General features: G+C 40.0%; 1 protein-coding gene across 2 annotated transcripts in view; it reads left to right on the top strand.

Annotated features, from left to right (window-relative positions):
- The first annotated feature begins 606 nt into the window (after positions 1-606).
- LRRK2 (leucine rich repeat kinase 2) overlaps positions 607-18,481 on the top strand; it is a 76,686-nt gene continuing 58,811 nt past the window's right edge. For both annotated transcript variants that reach the window (XM_054813956.1, XM_054813955.1), the window contains exons 1-7: positions 607-1,017; positions 1,115-1,200; positions 5,512-5,618; positions 11,211-11,299; positions 13,208-13,342; positions 15,022-15,156; positions 17,811-17,942. In XM_054813956.1, coding sequence (XP_054669931.1) covers positions 858-1,017; positions 1,115-1,200; positions 5,512-5,618; positions 11,211-11,299; positions 13,208-13,342; positions 15,022-15,156; positions 17,811-17,942 — 844 coding nt within the window. In that variant the 5' untranslated portion in view covers positions 607-857. The remainder of the gene's footprint in view (positions 1,018-1,114; positions 1,201-5,511; positions 5,619-11,210; positions 11,300-13,207; positions 13,343-15,021; positions 15,157-17,810; positions 17,943-18,481) is intronic.

Below are 18,481 nucleotides of genomic sequence, written 5' to 3'. Positions count from 1 at the left end.
ATGTCCAAACAGCAACCTCTCACTGCCAAGGCTCAGAAGGAAATTTGACTTCTAAGTACAACAATGGTTTGTTTTAAACAGACCCACAGACCTGAACCCACAGGGCCAAAGCACTCAGGAGCACAGAACACATGCCTCCCTCAGGCAAGGCGAGCTACAGCTCCCCCTCCATCTTCCCCAGCCCCACCACATGGGGAAAGGTTGACAACCCCAAATACCACGAGGCAAGGAGGCACCTCACCTGCTCAGGAAGCTACACATTGGCTACAGCTGCTTCCCTTCCCTCCCCCCTTACCCAGTAAGGCACTCTATATGTATGTTTTTTCCCTCAATAACGCCGAAAAGGGAGGGCAGCTAGCCCCGCCCCCCCTTCGCTGCCATACCCCACCACGGTCACCTCAGGCAGCAGTGCTGCCTCCGGACCCTTTTATAGGGTGGAAGAGCTACGATGGGGCGGAACCTAGGCTACAGCTCTGCAAGCTATTGGACAGCTGTGTGGTCAATCACCGGAAACGGGAGAGCTGCCAGCGTGCCTGCCCCTCCGCTAGGCCCTTAAGCGAGTGACGTGGGCGCCCCCTAGGGACAATGGGGAGGGGAGGGCTGCCCGCCCGCGAGGGCCGATCCGTCGCCGCGTCCGTGGCCCGGGAGAGGCGCGTCGGGAGGGGCAGGAGGCAGCGGGAAGGGCGGCTCGAACGAGCCGGGTGACGCTGGCCGGGCGGACGGCACTGCGAGCGAGTCGGCGGCTGTGGTAGCGCAGCGCGGCGGGACGGGCCCGCGCCGCCCAGCCGTCGTCCCCGCGGGCCGCGGTGACCGGCGGATGGGGTGAGGCGGCCGCGGCGGAGGGCAGCGGGTCGGCCATGGCCAGCGCCGGCCCTGAGGAGGGGGAGGCGGCTGCGAGGGAGGAACAAGCCCTGAGGAAGCTGGTCGTCCGGCTCCAAAACGTCCAGGAGAGGAAGCGGCTGGAGACGCTGGTGCAGACCCTGAGCGACCTGCTGGAGCTGGCGGCCCGGCAAAGCGGTAAGGCGCGGGCGGCCCAGCTGCCCTGCCCAGCCCTGCCCTGCCCTTCCCCGCCCGCCGCGGGTCTCTAACGCGGCCTGTCTCTGTACCCCCACAGCTCCCCGGCTCTTCAGCGGCAAAAACGTCCATGTGCCTTTGCTGCTGGTGGTGGACCTGTACCCGGGAGCGGCGGGCGTGCAGCAGGTAAGGGCGGCGCGGCGCTGACGGGCCGGGTGCGGGCAGGGGCCGGGGCCGGGTTCTCGCCGCTCCGGCTTCGCTCCGTAGGATGAGCCGAGCACCGCAGTCCTTTGCCGGAATAAAAATTACCGCTCGGCTTGTTTATTTCTTGCTCTCTGCTGGGCCAATTTATGAAGTACTGTTGATCTGTAAAAGGGCGCTGTATCCGCTTGCTTTTAAATGGACAAGTATGCCAGCTTTTCGCGGATCCCGCTTGTTGCATCTCTATTTAAACGGTGAAAGAAGGTGAAGTAGAAAGTAAAAATCAAGCAATGTGAATACTACATGACAAAGGCTTCTAAATTACCAATAATTTTATGTAATATATTTTCGACATGTCAATATTGAATTTTTCCATGGTTAGACAAACTTCTGAAAAGCAGGATTTTATAATATGAATTCATACATATATAGCCCTATCCTAGAGAGTTGTACTAGCCCAGTTTTTTAAGGGGGGGGGAAACATCTTTTAGCTAAGAGGAGGTTCTGCAATGTAAGGCTCTGCTTGGCTGCTCCTGTAACTTTACATTGGCCCATTTAGATTAGGTGTGGCACTTGAACAATTTGATGCTGTACTTGTGGTACAGCTGCCAGACTTGTCATATGAAACAGCTCCTTCCTGGCAGGCATATATTAAATTTCTGACTGTGTTATGCTTAAAGGATGTTTATAAGATTCTGTGCAACTTGATTTATTTTTTTTTTTAAGCCCATTCGTATGGTTACAATATTTTTGGCATCCTTTTTTCAGTTCAGCTAGAAGGCAAAACATAAATTGTATCACAAATGCCTCTTAAATAATGGTATATTTTAAGGGTTTTTTTTTCTCTAGTAGAGCTTTGCTAGAGGTCAGTTCAGATTAAAATATGAAATTGGGCTTGTGTAGTTATTAATCTGGAATAACAGTGATCTCAGATTTCCTTTGAAGACTAAATATTTCTGCAGAGTCTGAAGTTTAACTTATTTTACTATTCAATTGTCAGGTCATTAAGAAATACAGAAGGATGAATCAGCAGTTATTTTCGGGATAAAGCATGTTATGTATATAACAATTTACAAAACCACTGCCCAGAAGTTTAGACTAGGAAGTAAAAAATAAGAAATCTAACCACAACCAGAAGCAGATCTGAAGTGACAGCACAAGACTCTGAGAAGTGCATAAGGAAGATAGTGATTGTTTAATTTTCATTTTAACCATATTAAGCCTCCCTGATTTCATATAGAATTTTAAAATCAGTTTTAATCTTCTCTCTGCCTACATTTGCAGTCATGCAGTGTTTCAGTTGAGAAGTTTTGGAGCTCCTTTGCATTACTACGTTGTGTTAAAGTGTGAAATTCATAGCCAGTGCAAAGCTCAAATCCTGTTCCTCATAAAATGTCTTAGGCAGTTCTTCCTTCACATTCAGTTATGATATTTACAAACATCCACAATATGTTAGTAGAGCTCTGTCTTCTTGCTTCATTCACTGTGATTCGTTTACAGTCTTTGTGAAAACACAATTCTCACTTTATAGCAGTGATGAAGTAATGTAGTTGTGATTTCAGCACAGTCTCTACACTACTAACAAATTTTCATTTGATAAATGGATTAAACAACCTCTTTTGCTTTTAGCATTGTAATAAAATTGATTCACATAAGAGAATAAACACAGTAAGAGGCATATGTGAAGTGAGGATTTTCTTTCCCTCTTCTCCTTAACTGGTTACAAAGCATCATGTTGTGCTGCTGTTCCATGGGCTTGTACAGAGTAAATTTGCTTAATAGATCAATATTGCAAGTACCAGTGCCTGTCGGACTACAGGTGTAAACTCTGCAAGCTTCTTTAGAAGTAGGAAGGTACTGAGCTGGAAAGTCAATAGTGCGTTAAAGTAACATAGATGTCTTTAAGTAGGCGTCTTTAAGTATGGTAGTTTCTTTCTGCAGTTACTCTGTCAATGATTGGAGCAGCTTAGAAACTCTAGAGCAAAATATGTTTACACTTGAGTAGAGAGCAGTCGGCAGAGCTTTATTGTCTCACGTAGAAGGTGTGACCTAATGTAATATAAATTCATTGCATGCTAGAAATGAAAAGGGTCTGATTTAAAAATAACAGAGTTTCAGTGCTGCCACCAACTGTTGCTGTGTATAGGGACCTGTTTAAGTGTTTATAAGAACATCTTTGTTTACTGGAGGTTTTTTTCTTTCCCTGTAACCTTTAGGATTTCTATTATTTAAAAGATCCTTACTTTCTTACGTAATTATTAAACAGATAATAAGCTTTCTGTCATCTCAGGTTGTGATTTTAATATTTTAATATTGTAAAATAGACCACACGTCAGCAGGTCAGATGTTTTCATTGGTCTTCTCTGGAGCCAGAGTTCTTACAAATGTTTGTTAATACTTGGAGTCATAACAATCCAAATAAAAATGTTTAATGCAAATATAAATTTCATAAGAAACAGTTTTAATACAAAAAGGAATTTTCTAAAGTCATTAAGCTAATTTTCATCAGCTTCTAAATTTTACAAGAACAGTTAGGATGGCATGAGGTGAGACTTTTAAAATAAAATCTTTTCTAAGCAATACACAATTAATTGTCACCTCCACAATGTCTTTGCCTTGGAGATTTGAATTTTGTACCTGATTGACTGTCACTGATAAACTCTGTTTTGCTTGGAATATGGAAAAGTAGGTAATTAAATATCTTCATCTTGGGGAGGACTGATGGTTGCTAAGACTATTCTTTGCACCTATGCCTAGTCAGGACTCAGTTACACAGACCAGCCTAATCTTCCTGAATGCCTGTAAGTAGTTGGTTTGCAGTCTCATGTAGAGCAAGCCAACTTGCTATCCACGCAAGAGAAGAGCATGGAAAATGGCTTGTGGTCAAGCTCAATCTGCAGGCATTAAGGTTGCAATTGGCTTAAAACATTTGGCTCTGCAAATCTGTACTGAAACAGAAACAAAACTACTGCAGATAGTGTGAACGTAGCCCACATAACCAAGTACGTGAAAGATGAAAGCAGAACTCCAGTTCCCAGGGAGCTACATCACCTTTTTCATACTCACCAAAGCTGTCGAGATTCAAGCCTGTGCTGTTCCTATGGGTGTCTGTACACTACGAGACTTGCAATTTCATGTCTCTAGTCTTGCAGACTTCAGGGTTAGAGATCATGAGCACTTCAACTTTCTGGAGGTAGCCATTTCCATTCCTGTTGTTGCCTGTCCTGTCTTGACCCCTTTGCTTTACGTAACTCTTCTGCCAAAAACTGATCCAGTTATGCATATAGTTTTTGAGCCATACTTAGATTATCTTCTGACTTGACCCTATTCTTAAAGCACAGAGGCCTACTTCCATGTTGGTTTTTTTCTTTTTATCTATATGGCCAAGGAAACTTTTATGCCTTGTTTTAATTCCTTTTTGCAAAATCTGCTTCATCTTGACTTTTGACATTTCTGAGTTCACTTCTCTTTCAATACAGTGGTGTTTTCTTGCTCATCGGTTCATCCTTTGTACAGATTTTGCCTACTGCATCCTCAGTAAAGCCCACTCAATCATATCGGCCTGCAGGCATTCTTAAGAGAGCAGATTTCTCCAATACAGAAGACTAAAGAGGAACATTTTGTGGTTTTGGCATTATTTGGATATGTTTGACAGTCAAAGAATTTGCATAGGATAGAGTAGGTAGTTATTAAGAACAAGTATATTGGTTTTAGTTCATCTTTCATTTCTTATGATCTCAAAACTTTCACTGCCTTCATTATGTTTTGAAAGCACACAGTATTGAGGACTGATGGCAAGAATATGAAATATATAGTATTGTTTAGGTATCTCATCCCCATTTAAATCAGTGGACACCCTTAAAAACCTAATGTTTCTCCTTATAATTTGCAATTAAATGGCAAATTCTTATGGAAACACCCATTCTTCAATAAAGCTGGATTACCTCTAATAGTGCAGTGGTCTTCCCTAGCCCATGATAACGTACTATGGATTACACCATATTTTTCTCTCTGTCAGTATCTCTTTTAACTATGTGTCTTTTATCCTCAAGCAGTGCTGAAGCACATTGAGAGTCATGTGTTCCTACAAGAAATGCGATCCAAATGATTAGCATATCTGTTTTACCTCCATCTTTTAACTTTTTATGTCATTTGTCTTGTGTTAATTTTCCCTTATTGATTTAGCTAAATAACTTTTCAGAACATCTGTCTTCCAAAAGCCAAGAATATTAGAAGACAACATTGAAGTTCCAAACCGAGTATCTGTTCTAAAATAGCTGCGTTTTTGTTTTACAGATGGGTTGGTCACTTCTCTGTAAATTAATAGAAATTTGTCCAAGTACTCTACAGAACATAGCTCCTAAGGATGTCGGGAAGGACTGGGAAGTACTGGGTGTTCACCAGTAAGTATTTTGTATGCAAAGAGTCTTCTGGAATGCTTGGTTATCATGGCAGCATATATATGCAATGAAATATATTTATATAAAGTTATTACATCAGCTTCTAAATGGTTGAAGATTTTTGTGGGTTTCTTCAGGCTCTTCTCAGTGGCACCCAGTGACAGGATGAGAAGCAATAGGCACAAATTGAAATATAGGAAATTCCACTTAAATGTTAAAAAAAAAACAAGCAAACTGTTATTGTTGTTCTTGTTGTGAGGTTGATCAAACACTGGAACAAGTTGCCCAGAGAGGTTGTGAAGTCTCAAGCCTTAGAGATATTCAGAACCTGACTGGACATGGCCCTGAGCAATCAGCTGTACTTGACCCTGCTTTGAGCAGGGGAGTTGAAATAGGAGCCCTCCAGAGGTCCCTGCCAATTTCAACGATGCTGGGATTCTGTGGTTATCAAGGTCTTCTATTGTAATAAACAGATGCAGTGTTACCTGGATAGTTGTGTCTGTGTGTTCTTTCCAGATGTGATGAATTATATCCATAAGCCTAAAGTAGTGCAAATCGAGAGGAGGGGTATTTGTCATATCTAATCTTAGTTGTCTAAAAATTCAGTAAACTGATCACTTCAACTACCTGTGAAGTCAGTGGACGCAGCTACTTTCAGAGCAGATGGTTCATTCTATCTTTTTACTAAGTTATCCTGGAGTTATCCTGTGGTTTGGACTTGCTCATGTCCATCCATTAACCATTGAGGGAGCCTAAGAAACTGGTTTCTGGATGTCTGTGGTTAGATGGGATGAAAACCCACGTAGGTTAGCTACATAGTTGTTCCTTACCACAAATGTAGTTGTAGATGTAGTTATAATACAAACAGGGGAGAAGGACTTGGTTTGGTGTTCTCACAGTTGGACAGATTGCCTCATTCAGGGCTGATGACAGCAAGAAGCTCCAGCCTTGCAACTGCCCTAGTGAATCTGTCTCTGCCTTTATAGTCTTCACCATACCCTTCCTTAGAAAGGTTGCTATTGTAAGATCATTTGCATGAAGGTGCAGTTTGGTTTTGTGCGTGTTTGTTTGTTTGTTTGTTTTACAGTGGCTAGAGTAAATGGTCAGTAGGGGAATAAACTCCCTTGAAAGAAGTGCTGCCAATTTTTGTTAGAAAGAGAAAGTGATTTTGATTGCTTTTCACAAGCAAGGAATAACTGAGCAGAAGCTGTACAAGCTAATTACAATTTCTTTGGCAGCTTAAAGTCTTGTTAATTGTCTGAGACTTATTCTGAGAGCTAGAGATACTGCTGTTCATTCTTGAGTCTGAGAAGAAATTATTCTTTTGGGCCTGATCTTTCCCATAGCCGCCTCAGAGGCCATACAGTGTGAGCGGTTGAACAAAGCATCCTTTTCAAACTCAAACTTTACTAAAGGTCTGATGATAACATTGCTGTACACGATTCCTTCCCAGTACCAATATTATAGCCAACTGTGTATCCCTGCCTGACATCTTGACAGTTTTCATTGCTGTGGAGAAACTTGTTAGTGGGAGAGTGGGCTCAGACATTTCTGTCAGTGCCAAAGGCAGAGCAAGCCATCTAAATTATATCTCAGGGTCCTTGTAGGTAGATTGGACTTGTACTGCAGTGCATCAACACCATATTGACTATGTGCTGTTGCAGCAAGGCAGGAAGTCAGTTATGGTAGAAAGAAAAGGTCTTTTTTTTTCCAAGAGATTTTCACTTCTGTGTGTGTAACTATTTTAGGAAAAAATAAATATTAAGCTCAAAAAATAGTTCGTTTCTTGTTTCTCAACCATGAGCCAACTTGACCACATTACGTTCATGTTTACAAACAGTAGTTTGGTATTGATTTAGGTGTTCTTGACAGTGTGATAAATAATTAAATAGGCACTGTCACTGTGAGCAGAAAGGAAAGAAATTCCTTCAATGTATTTGTATCTTTTCTACAAGCTCAAAGAGACTTCATGAGATGTTTTGTAATCTCTTACATTAAACTCTCATATAGTAGATGAGGTTCAGAATATTTTACATCCTCACTCTTGATTATACTTGAAATGGGAAGATAGATGCAGGGTTACAGCGTTGGTGGATAAGGGAAGAGCAGCTGACGTCATCTACCTGGACTTGTGCAAAGCATTTCACACTGTCCCACATGATGTTCTTTGTCTCTAAATTGGAGAGACATGGATTTGACGGGTGGACCACTCGGTGGATAAGGAATTGGCTGGATGGTTGCACTCAAAGAGTTGTGGTCAATGGCTTAATGTCCAAGTGGAAACCAGTGACGAATGGTGTTCCTCAGGGGTTGGTACTGGGACTGGCGCTGTTTAACATCTTTGTCGGCGACATGGACAGTGGGATCGAGTGCACCTGCAGCAAGTTTGCCGATGACACCAAACTGTGTGGTGTGGTCAACACACTGGAGGGAAGGGATGCCATCCAGAGGGGACCTTGACAGGCTTGAGAGGTGGGCCCATGAGAACCTTGTGAAGTTCAACAAGGCCAAGTGCAAGGTCCTGCACGTGGGTCAGGACAGTCCCAAGCACAACTACAGGCTGGGCAGAGAATGGGTTGAGAGCAGCCGTGAGGAGAAGGAGTTCGGGGTGTTGGTGGACAAGAAGCTTAACATGAGCCGGCAATGTGTGCTTGCAGCCCAGAAAGCCAACCATGTCCTGGGCTGCAACAAAAGAAACATGACCAGCAGGTCAAGGGAGGGGATTCTGCCCCTCTACTCCCCACTCTGCCCCACTCTCATGAGACCCCCACCTGGAGTACTGCATCCAGCTCTGGGACCCCCAGTACAAGAAGGACATGGAGCTGTTGGAGTGAGTCCAGAGGAGGGCCATGAAGATGCTCAGAGGGCTGGAGCACCTCTGCTATGAAGACAGGCTGAGAGAGTTGGGGTTGTTCAGCCTGCAGAAGAGCAGGCTCCGGGGGGACCTTATTGCAGCCTTCTGGTACCTAAAGGGGGCATATAAAAATGCTGGAGAGGGACTGTTTACTAGGGCATGCAGTGATAGGACAAGGGGTAATGGCCTTGAGCTGAAGGAGGGTCGATTTAGATTAGATATTAGGAAGAAATTCTTCCCTGTGGGGGTGGTGAGGCACTGGAACAGGTTGCCCAGAGAAGCTGTGGATGCCCCCTCCCTGGAAGTGTTCAAGGCCAGGTTGGACGGGGCTTTGGTCAACCCGGTCTAGTGGAGGGTGTCCCTGCCCATGGCAGGGGTGGTTGGAACTGGATGGTCTTTCAAGGTCCCTTCCAACCCAAACTATTCTGTGATGATTCCATGATTCTATGAATTTTCTCCTTGTATTAGACATGCTTTAGTGTGTGATTATTTTACCTTGCAGCATAATGAGTCAGGTAATGTCTTTATATCTCAGCACTTGCCTGAAAGAGATCACTCTCTATATAATACCCTCTTCCCAAAGCAGATGTCCTTCCTCACAGAAGAAATCATGAGTCATTGGTAGACATGGGAGAGACATTTAATGGCTTCAGAGTGTTTGATAACTCAGTGGGGTTTTTCAGTCCATGCAGAGTGTAAGGAGTAAGAAGGTCTAAGCCACTGTTACTTATGGAGCAAAGAAGTGAAGCAGTCTTCACCCCATGTACAGTTTCTACCCATGTATCCATGTACACGTATACCTGTAGCCACGCAATAAAATACATTAGCAATGTTTCAGATTAGAACGCTTTAATCAGGAGGTTAAAGCAGATTTAAAGGTGTCTGTTTATCTACTCTACCAGCTTAGTTAGAGTGGCTCTTTGTTTGCCTTGATTCATCACCCTACTACATAGTCTGTACATGTGGATTGTATGATGTTGCAAGAATTTGCATCAGGACTGAAAACCCAAATACCACCATCTATCCTTGTCTGTAGAGTTATAAGTCCAAAGTGTGCATACAGAAGTTTCAGTGAGGTGTCTATTCTCAGTTTAAGAAGAAAAAACCCTGCATTTAGCTGGATTTTATTTTCCATTCTTAAGATCATCCCACACAGTATTCTGACTAACCCTAGATTTCAGCAGCGGTTTTCTGAGAGTGTAAGGATGTAAGCAATGTATGGTTTATATGAACAAACAATACATCTTTTATTGGACTGATACTGTCATAATTTCCTGTCTTGCAAAGGGTGAAGGATACTCTCTCATCAGGCTTTGCCTCTTAAGTGTACTTTGATCATCATAGCTATGACACTAGTGCTACAGCAGAGGAGAGAGAAACTAGCAGCACCATAGTATGAAGGGAAAAGAAATAAACCAGTCATACATTCATTCTAACTTATAAAGTTAGACTTTAGCAACACAAACAACATCATTGGTAGAGCTTGTGAATGAAATTTGGATGAAACTTTAAATGCTGCTTTTTGTTTTTCAGGACAGATCAGGAATATCTATTAAAGTATCACAAACTATTAAGCAATCAATTTCTGTTAGATATTATATACAAAGACTCACATTTGAAGATTATTAAGATTGTAGAGTCAAGCTCTCCAAAATCATGAAAATAAAAAAATGAAGGTTTCTTGAGGCTTTTTTGTGTAAGCCTATTCATTTTTATTTAGTTTTTAATTACATAATCGGGGGTTTTTCCCCCCTTTTAAGATATGATTCATTCAATGCAAAATCAATGCTTATTTATTTTCTGTCATCATCATCATTCAATGTGTGGCCCACCACCTTATTTACTGTATATTAGTGATACTTTATGTGAAAACTGGCCTATTCATTTTCTCCTCAGCTTTTCTTAGTGCTCATCAGTATTGTCTAGAGCTTTTAAAATGTTTTTTATTGAGAACATGTTATGGATTTGTGGTCACTGATTTACAGATGGTAGTTTGAGCAAAATATGTTAAAAGTATCAACTGATTTTTGGGTGCCCAGTTTGATACAGGCACTGGATTTTTCAGAGCACTTAGCAGTTTGGCTCTCTCTCTGTTTAAATATTCAACTTTGGTTGACTCTGATGCAGCATTTCAGAGGTTAATATCCTTGGTTCTCAAGTTGGGCCACCCAGAAGGTAAGGAGTATACAACTGGTAGTCTATGAAATGTTTCTTTTTAGTGATTTGTCCAGCATCACATAAATGTTGTATGGTGGAAACTTAGAGTTCTTCTGGAGCTCTTCAAGATGCTGTTCAAGTTCTGTAGCTGGGAAACTGCTGCCTCTCTTCCAGCAAACCCTTGATCTGTAACTTAACTCTTGCAACAAGCAGTGCCATACTGTGCCTCAAACACAACGTACATCCATCTGGATCACTCTGTCTTGCACTGTCCCCTGTAGAATTAATATTTATATAATTAATTTTAAAATAAAGTAAAATTGATAAATTATACATCATTATTTTAACAAAGTATGAAAATAGTTAAAATGCCAACATTATTACTAACTTCAAAAAACATAAACTGAAATAAAAGGGTTTTTGAAAAAATAATCAGGAGCGTTTTAAGCTTTTGCTAATTTCTGTAATTGTTTTTGTTTTTAAAGTAAACATTTGATGAAATTTTGTGTATGTTAATATTTCTTTAGCCATAACTCTTTTTTCCTGGTTTTGTTTGTTTGTTTGTTTGATTTTTTAATTTTTAGGCAGATTCTTAAAATGCTTACAATCCACAAAGGAAATATGAATCTCTCAGTAATAGGACTGAAAGCATTAAATCTACTCCTGATGTCAGGTATTGTGTGTTTGACTTTCCTACTTTGTCTAAGCTTTTAAAACACGGAACTGTGGTAGAAAGTGTGTGACTCTACATGTCAGGCCTGATTTTTCTCTCTGCTTTACTCCATGAAGTCACTTGTCATTTGTACTTGTATACAAAATAAGAAGAGTACTGTTTTGCACCTTTTTACCCAGGTAGAAAGGATTCTCCAAATTGCAAGGCCATGAAGAACATGACTGATTAATTCTGCCAACTTATTATTAGCATAGACACAAATACTTACTGTTAAGTAGTTAAGTAAAATAAGAGCTTATTTTTTCTTACTAAAGTATAAATTTGGTGACATTCTGACTTGCTTTGTTTCGTACTGGTTAGTACTTTTGAAAACAGTAAATCATCTCTGACATTTCTGTTATTCTGCTCTGCAGAGACCAAATCCAGGTACAGAGGACTTTTCTCATGCTGCTGAGATTCTTGATATCATGTTGAAATTCAAGAGAGAACTTAAGGGAGAGATTCTGCTAGTTTTATTTGAACTAACATACAATATTAGCACAATTTATTATTAGAATAGGTATGTTTCCATTGATTTTAACAGCCTTTGGAATCAGCCATATTTACAAACTAAGGATTAGACTTGACTTTAGGTAGTTAAAGTTAATCCAGCTGTCCAAGCTTCTGCTGTAGGCAGTAGAGTGAGACAGGCAATTTCAGAGGATGGTTCATGCTATTCATTTGTCTAACACTAGTTACCCCTTGAACCTGTTTTCCTCTCCCTTTTGACTGTAGAGAGGTCTGGAGGACTAGGTTAGACAGGATGCCTAACTTTTTATCTGCTGAAGTTGGGTAATACAGGTCTCAATATAAGGCATTACACTGTGTGATTAATAATAATATTAATAATAATAATAATAGCAAAATCCGGCTATTAGTAACTGTAACCAACAGCTCCTTTCTTTTAATTGTGAGGTATCATAAAGGGTCCTAAACTGTTGACTATATGTTGCATAACAATTTATTCCTGACTGCTACTCTTTTTAGTGTTTGATTAACCAAATTTAAACTCTCATTTCAACTACCTTACTTCAGAAAAATATTTGAAATTGTACTTTGTCAGAAAAATCTCTTAGTATTCTTTATTTCTATATGTCTGTAAACTTGAATTGCACTATAGTTGGAGCTGACAGGCCAGTGCGAATGACATATAGAAAGATCTTATCTTTAAAAAAAAACAACACAAAAAAATCCAGCTGCAGCTGAAACACTGGAACAGGCATTAAGAATTCTATTGTTACTGCTGTAAGCTTGAAAAATTGTCATGAATAGGAATCTTCTTGCCTACACATGCTGTAGAGAGAGTAATATTTTTCTCAGATTATTTTTAATGTCATAAGAGCAACAGTGAGATTAGCTTTTTAGTTCGGTTTCAGACTGAATGAATGGCTGAGAGAGTGAGAATAGGATTCCATGATACAGATGATCTGATTTCAAATCCCCTCTTGCTTTCCTCAGGCAGTGTAGTCCTGCCTTCTTTCTTCCACCAGCCTTACTTCTTAGTGAAGTCAGCTTGCTGTGACTGCAAAAAAGGTTTTTTCAATGAGTTAATTTTCTCCCAGTTTAGTGAGCTGAACCAGCTCATTGAGAGGTCAGACAATTACCAAAGCAGTGCGAGGTGGGAGCAAGAGTGGAGAGGGGAAACTGTCATTTTTGGCAGTAATGTTTTAGAACATCTCGGTTTTATTTTATAATACTGCCTTAAGAGATAACATCCTCATGTGTTATGCAAAAACCTCAAATTTGAGCTATCAGAGTAAATTTTAAGGACAGTATTAAAGAATTTTGGATTTTAATGGTTAAGTACAGTGCTTCAATAGAAATGTTGAGAACTAACCAGTGCAACATGTAATCTCTTCTGCTCTTCAGACGCAATTACTTTCCTGCTCTTGGAGGAAGAGGTGGATGTCTTTTCCTTGGTATTTAATGCTATGCACACCTTCCCTAAAAATGAAGAGATCCAGCAACATGGATGTAAAGCATTACACAAACTTTTTGAGAAAGGTATTTATTTCTTGCAGTTTATTAGGTTAGAAAAATGCAAAGGTTGGGAGGGGACTGCAGATGTTTATTTAACTGCAATAAATGAATTCTTGCATTCCAAATTCTGTTTTGTGTATTATATGTGTTCTTTGAATGAGTTTGCACAAAACAGGTTTTCCAAGCAATGTCACAAATTTTCTAAATTAGAGCAATGAATATAAATTTTTAAAAAAATCAAAACGTCTCTTCATTTCTGACTCCAGAGTTAACTGAAAAAAATGGGATTCAACATTAGTTAGTAACACTGGAACAGAGACTAGTCACATTTGATTTTTAATTCTCGAAAAACAGGGTTGTTTATTTAAAGACTGGCAAATTTTAGTTACATGTGAACAATTCTAAAATAAAGCGAAATGTTTGCACTTTTGAAAAATATGCGATTCTGGTTTTGATCCTGACAATGCTGAAAGAAGAGTATGTATCTGTATGGTACTCCTGTGTTACTTTTGAGAAATGAAATCACCATGTATTGCATTTCTGCCAAATTTTCAGAAACTGCATGTGTAATGGCCAGAAATCCCATTGTTGTAGCAGCCTTGCTTTGCATTGAGTTTCTTGCTTCAAAATAAATATTGAGAAATAGTAGCACCCCTACCAAGTCTGCTGTACTCCTTTGCTTCAAAGATAGTCTCCAATTATTTAGATTTTTTCTTTCTGGCACCATTTTATATTGCTTTTTCTAAGTCTTCCTCCCTCACATGTGTGCCTGGAATTATCTTTTGTGTTCCTTCCCCTCTTCCACTGTCTCTAAATACTTTTGTCCTACTGTATTTTCTCTTCAGTCTCCACAAAGATCTGAGCTTCTTAGATTTTCTGTGCATGCTTTTTATAAGTTCCCGATTTTTACAGATCTACAGACTGCTCCGAGTACAGACCTGCATACCTTCTTGATGGCAGCGCTGATGTAACAAGTTCCTAGGCTTCCCCTGCCTATTTTTTCCTGCCTCTGAGCCACCTTGTCAGTTGTTGTAATGTGAATGTTTGCCTAGCCTTTAGCTTGAACCAAATTCAGAAAATGATTCTGCTTACAAAATCTAAAATGTGTCATTCTTTCTTGACCGGGATCAGTTTCCTTATCTGGTTCATTGCACAGCCACGCAGTTATGGCAGCACAAATGACAGGGGACAGGGAAGGAAAAACCTTAAGCCATTATTACAGTGAAGGTAAGGTATTATTAAAGCATGGCTGTAGTATTTATGGAAAAAACTCCATTGTCAAAAAAGGTTGAGAAGTGAAATAAAATCATGGGGTATGCAAAATGATATTCCATCAAATTGTTTTCACTGTATGCTTAGCCTTTCCTTCACTTATACACTGTCTTGGTGAGGAATATCTGAAGTTCATTCTGTGAAAAAGTCTGAAAGACTTTTTTTTTTTAAATACTGGTTCACAGGGAAGCATTTCAAAGTGTGAACTCAGTTACATAAAGTGTAGGCTAGACAAAGGTCTTTATAAAGTAGCTCAGTTTATAGTAAAAGGAGTCATAACTGTGGAAGATGATGTAAATGGAGAGTACCTTCTGTGAAACATAGAAACTAAGTATAAAGAAATGTGATTAAAAAATTGTCTTTTCTCATGTTGTACCAGGATATGAATTATTTCCTCAAAACATAGTGTATCTGTCTTACTTTCTATTTAGTTCCAGAAGAGCAGCTGACTGAATTTGTTGAAAGCAAAGATCATATGATCATACTGAAAGTATTTAAAGAGTTTCCAGAGAAAGAAGAGGTGATTCTTCCTGCACTTTATTCATTACATTCCTTAGCTGGTCCATGTAAGTGCATTATTGGAAGTTATTTTCAATTTCTTATCTCCCTTAGTGTGCATCAGCTCACCTCAGTTTGTGGTGGTCTTTCAGTAATTGTAAAAAATCAGTGAGAACTGGTTGAGAGTTGCCAGACAAATCACTTTTCTGTTTTCTTTGGGAAGTACTGATTTGTAATTTTTCATGGGAAATATTCGTATTCAGCCATTCTGATAAAACTGAAATCTCTCATAAAGAACAGAAAGAGACTCTTCTGCTTGGAGTAAGTGGTAACAAAGATGCTCATCATGGCTGTAGAGGTTAAACATCAAGACCCTTCCCTGTCTTTTTTTAATGCTTGAAAAATAAGATACACTTATTGACTAAACAAATCTTCAGTGAGTTTGGGTAGCTGGTAAAAAGCACTGTTGGCAGAGGCTGTTCCACAAGGGGAAAAGCGCCCACACAAATCCAATCACCAGGGCTGAGAAAAGGTCTCTGGGCTCAGACACCCCCCTCTGATCATTCGGTGGTGACCGCAATGAGGAACATTAATAGCACTGTGCACATTATAGAGTCTTACGGTGTCCTCGGTTGTTGTGCAATAAGACTGGAAGAAAATGTCTTTATTATGTCTTGTCTTCTGATAACAGCAGTCCTTGTTGTGGGCAAAATCAAGTCCTGAGAAATGTGCTTGATGATTTGTGTCAATTTGTTGACAGCGGTTTGATCCTGTTGACACAGAGGCGGCTCTGGTCAGCTTCCCGCTGGTAATCACAATTTTAGCAAGCATAGAGCAGGGTCCTGCTCTCCATGTCTTCCATGAGGTAAATGGTTTTGTACTCTTGCAGATGTGATTCCTTCCAAAGGCTTGCTCATACATCCTGTCTGGCTCTATAGGAACCATGCTGGCCTCATGTATGCCAGAAAACAAGAACTAGACTGGAGTGTCCCACATTTCATCAGACTGCAAGCTATTTAGTTTCCGTTTCTCAAACTTCTTGCTGTTCCAGTTTGTGTTTAAAAAATGAAGTATTCCTTGAGCCAGAAATAATTTTACCCTAACCCAGAAGTTACTGCCATTTTCTAAGGAAGAGTATGCCAGATTTTAAGTGCTTTTTAAAATAGTAAATGCTTGTACAAAGCATAACAGAAGGGTGTGACAAAGACCTGCTCTAAAGTTGGTATTTATTTTGGGGTTAGCAATCTCATTTCTGATACAAAAGATTGAAAATAGTCAGAGAAACAGAGATAGCTTGCACACGAATGTGTAAAGCTAGGCTACTTTTGCCAGCATTCATATTCTTGTGCTGTGACATCCCATAATACCTGCAAGAAAATGTATTCCTTTAAGGCCACCATGGAGAAAATCATTCACTCTTAAGTACACACTCTAGCTTATCCAGTAGTAAAATGTTTGTCTCCCCATACCCTGATTTCAAGTCTCTGTTCGATATGGGTTACATCAAGGATTTGTACCTCACTATGCCTTCCTTCACTAGTACCTATGTTGACTTTGTTCCAGCTTATATGTCATGAGAAACTGAAGGGTAAGAGTTTATTCCAATGCAGTACAAGAACTCTTTTAAAAAATCTCAGTAGTTTCAATAGAATGAGAAAATGTTTTGCTGCCAGCTGTCCTCCAAAGTCCATAGGGGGGTGATGGATCACAGCATGTTAGTCATCTAAAGGGTAGTCATAGGCAGCCATCCAGGATTCTCCTCTGTTTAACAGGAAGAAACAGGCACATCAAAAGGAAATTTACCTGACCCTAAGAGAGGTATCTGCTACAGGTGGGATGAATCACCATATGGAGTGCTCAGATCTCTTCAGTAATTGTGAGAACCTAGATGACCAAGTTTTGGTGGTTAAGATTAAATGAGATCCATTCCACCTCCTTTTCTCTAGTTTGTTCTGGGGAATGGTGGCTCCCTGGAAATGTACCTTTGCTTGATTCTTGCAGGACTTAAACATGCAATTAATTATGCTTTCTCTGTAGTAAACTATTTTAGAATCTTCTGAGTATTTTAATATGTTTATAATTGTCACCTATGAAATGATAACTTACTGTGAAGTGATGTGATACTATGTTGTGGAATGTACCTTTAAAAAGATGTTTTCAGTTGAGAATGACATGACTAAAATCACTGTCATCTAAAAGTCTTGTGAAGGGTACCTTCCTTCACTATCAAATGGAATGTTTCAGAAATGCTTCCCACTCGGAGCTTGCTTTTTCAACTTACAGAGTATCATTATTAAATATTCAGAGATATATTATTTTGAAGATCTCCTGCTGCTTTAAAAAGACTAATTATCTTTAATAATACAGTTGAGAATATTTTGAAAGAACGATTAAGAAACTATATAGACCTCAGCAGAGTAATGCTAATCCCCTTGGAGTCAGTGACAAGACTCCCTTTCGTTCACTGGGGCCAGGATTTTACCAAAGATTTTTTGGGTTCATATTCTGTCTCATACTGTGGATAGACATAGTACAAGGATACTTTCATACACTGTGTTTTAACTACCATGATGCTGTTTTGCCTTAAATTACTACAGGTGGGATTGCTTTGTCCTCAGTAGGAAAGGATGCATTCTGTCTTTTTACTCGCTCATGTGAATCCAGTCGACATGTTGGGTTTTTTTCTTAAAAAGCAATTTTTGTTTCTGTTTCTTTCTTTTAGCCAGCAATGTTGAAGTGCTCATGTCTGGAAATGTTCGCTGCTACAATGTTATAGTGGAAATGATGAAAAGTTTCCCCAATAGTGAAACAGTTCAGGAAGTGAGTTGCTGTTTGTTGCATAAGCTTTCATTGGGTAAGTTCACAAGGTTGTTTACAGTCAGCTTACTCTGACTCTGTAAGTTGGAGTTGCTGACAGCCAAGTGTTACATGCAACAGGAGAACTACTGTTCCAGTTAATCTTCAGGGTGGTGGTGTATAGCACCATGTCTCTAATGAAGTAAACCTACTGAGGTAAAACTGACTGCAGTCAATACAGTATCCTTTTGTGTTAAACATTAGTAACAAGGACAGAAGCTGCCATAAAATACTAGAGTGGGGAAAAAAATGACACAAAAGAAGGGAGAAGCACAAGATGAGAATGGGAGATCAATAGATCCCGTTCTACATAAAGTTACTATAGAAAGGAAGAAAATTCCTTTGAGATTTCTTTTTTGAAGTGGTAATGCTGAATGTGTGAGAAACAATTGGTGCTACTGAATTACCTGGGAGGTATTCTCCAAGACTGTTTTTCCTCCTTGCAGCGCATTTACCTTCAGAGACCTATGCTGCATTCCTGCCCGGCTATGGTGCCTGTCTTGGGGCCCTGTATGCTGCAGCAGTGAAAGAACCACT

Source organism: Grus americana, chromosome 1 (assembly GCF_028858705.1).
Source record: "Grus americana isolate bGruAme1 chromosome 1, bGruAme1.mat, whole genome shotgun sequence".
In the NCBI taxonomy this organism is placed as follows: Eukaryota; Metazoa; Chordata; class Aves; order Gruiformes; family Gruidae; genus Grus; species Grus americana.
This window is presented reverse-complemented; position numbering and strand designations above follow the sequence as displayed.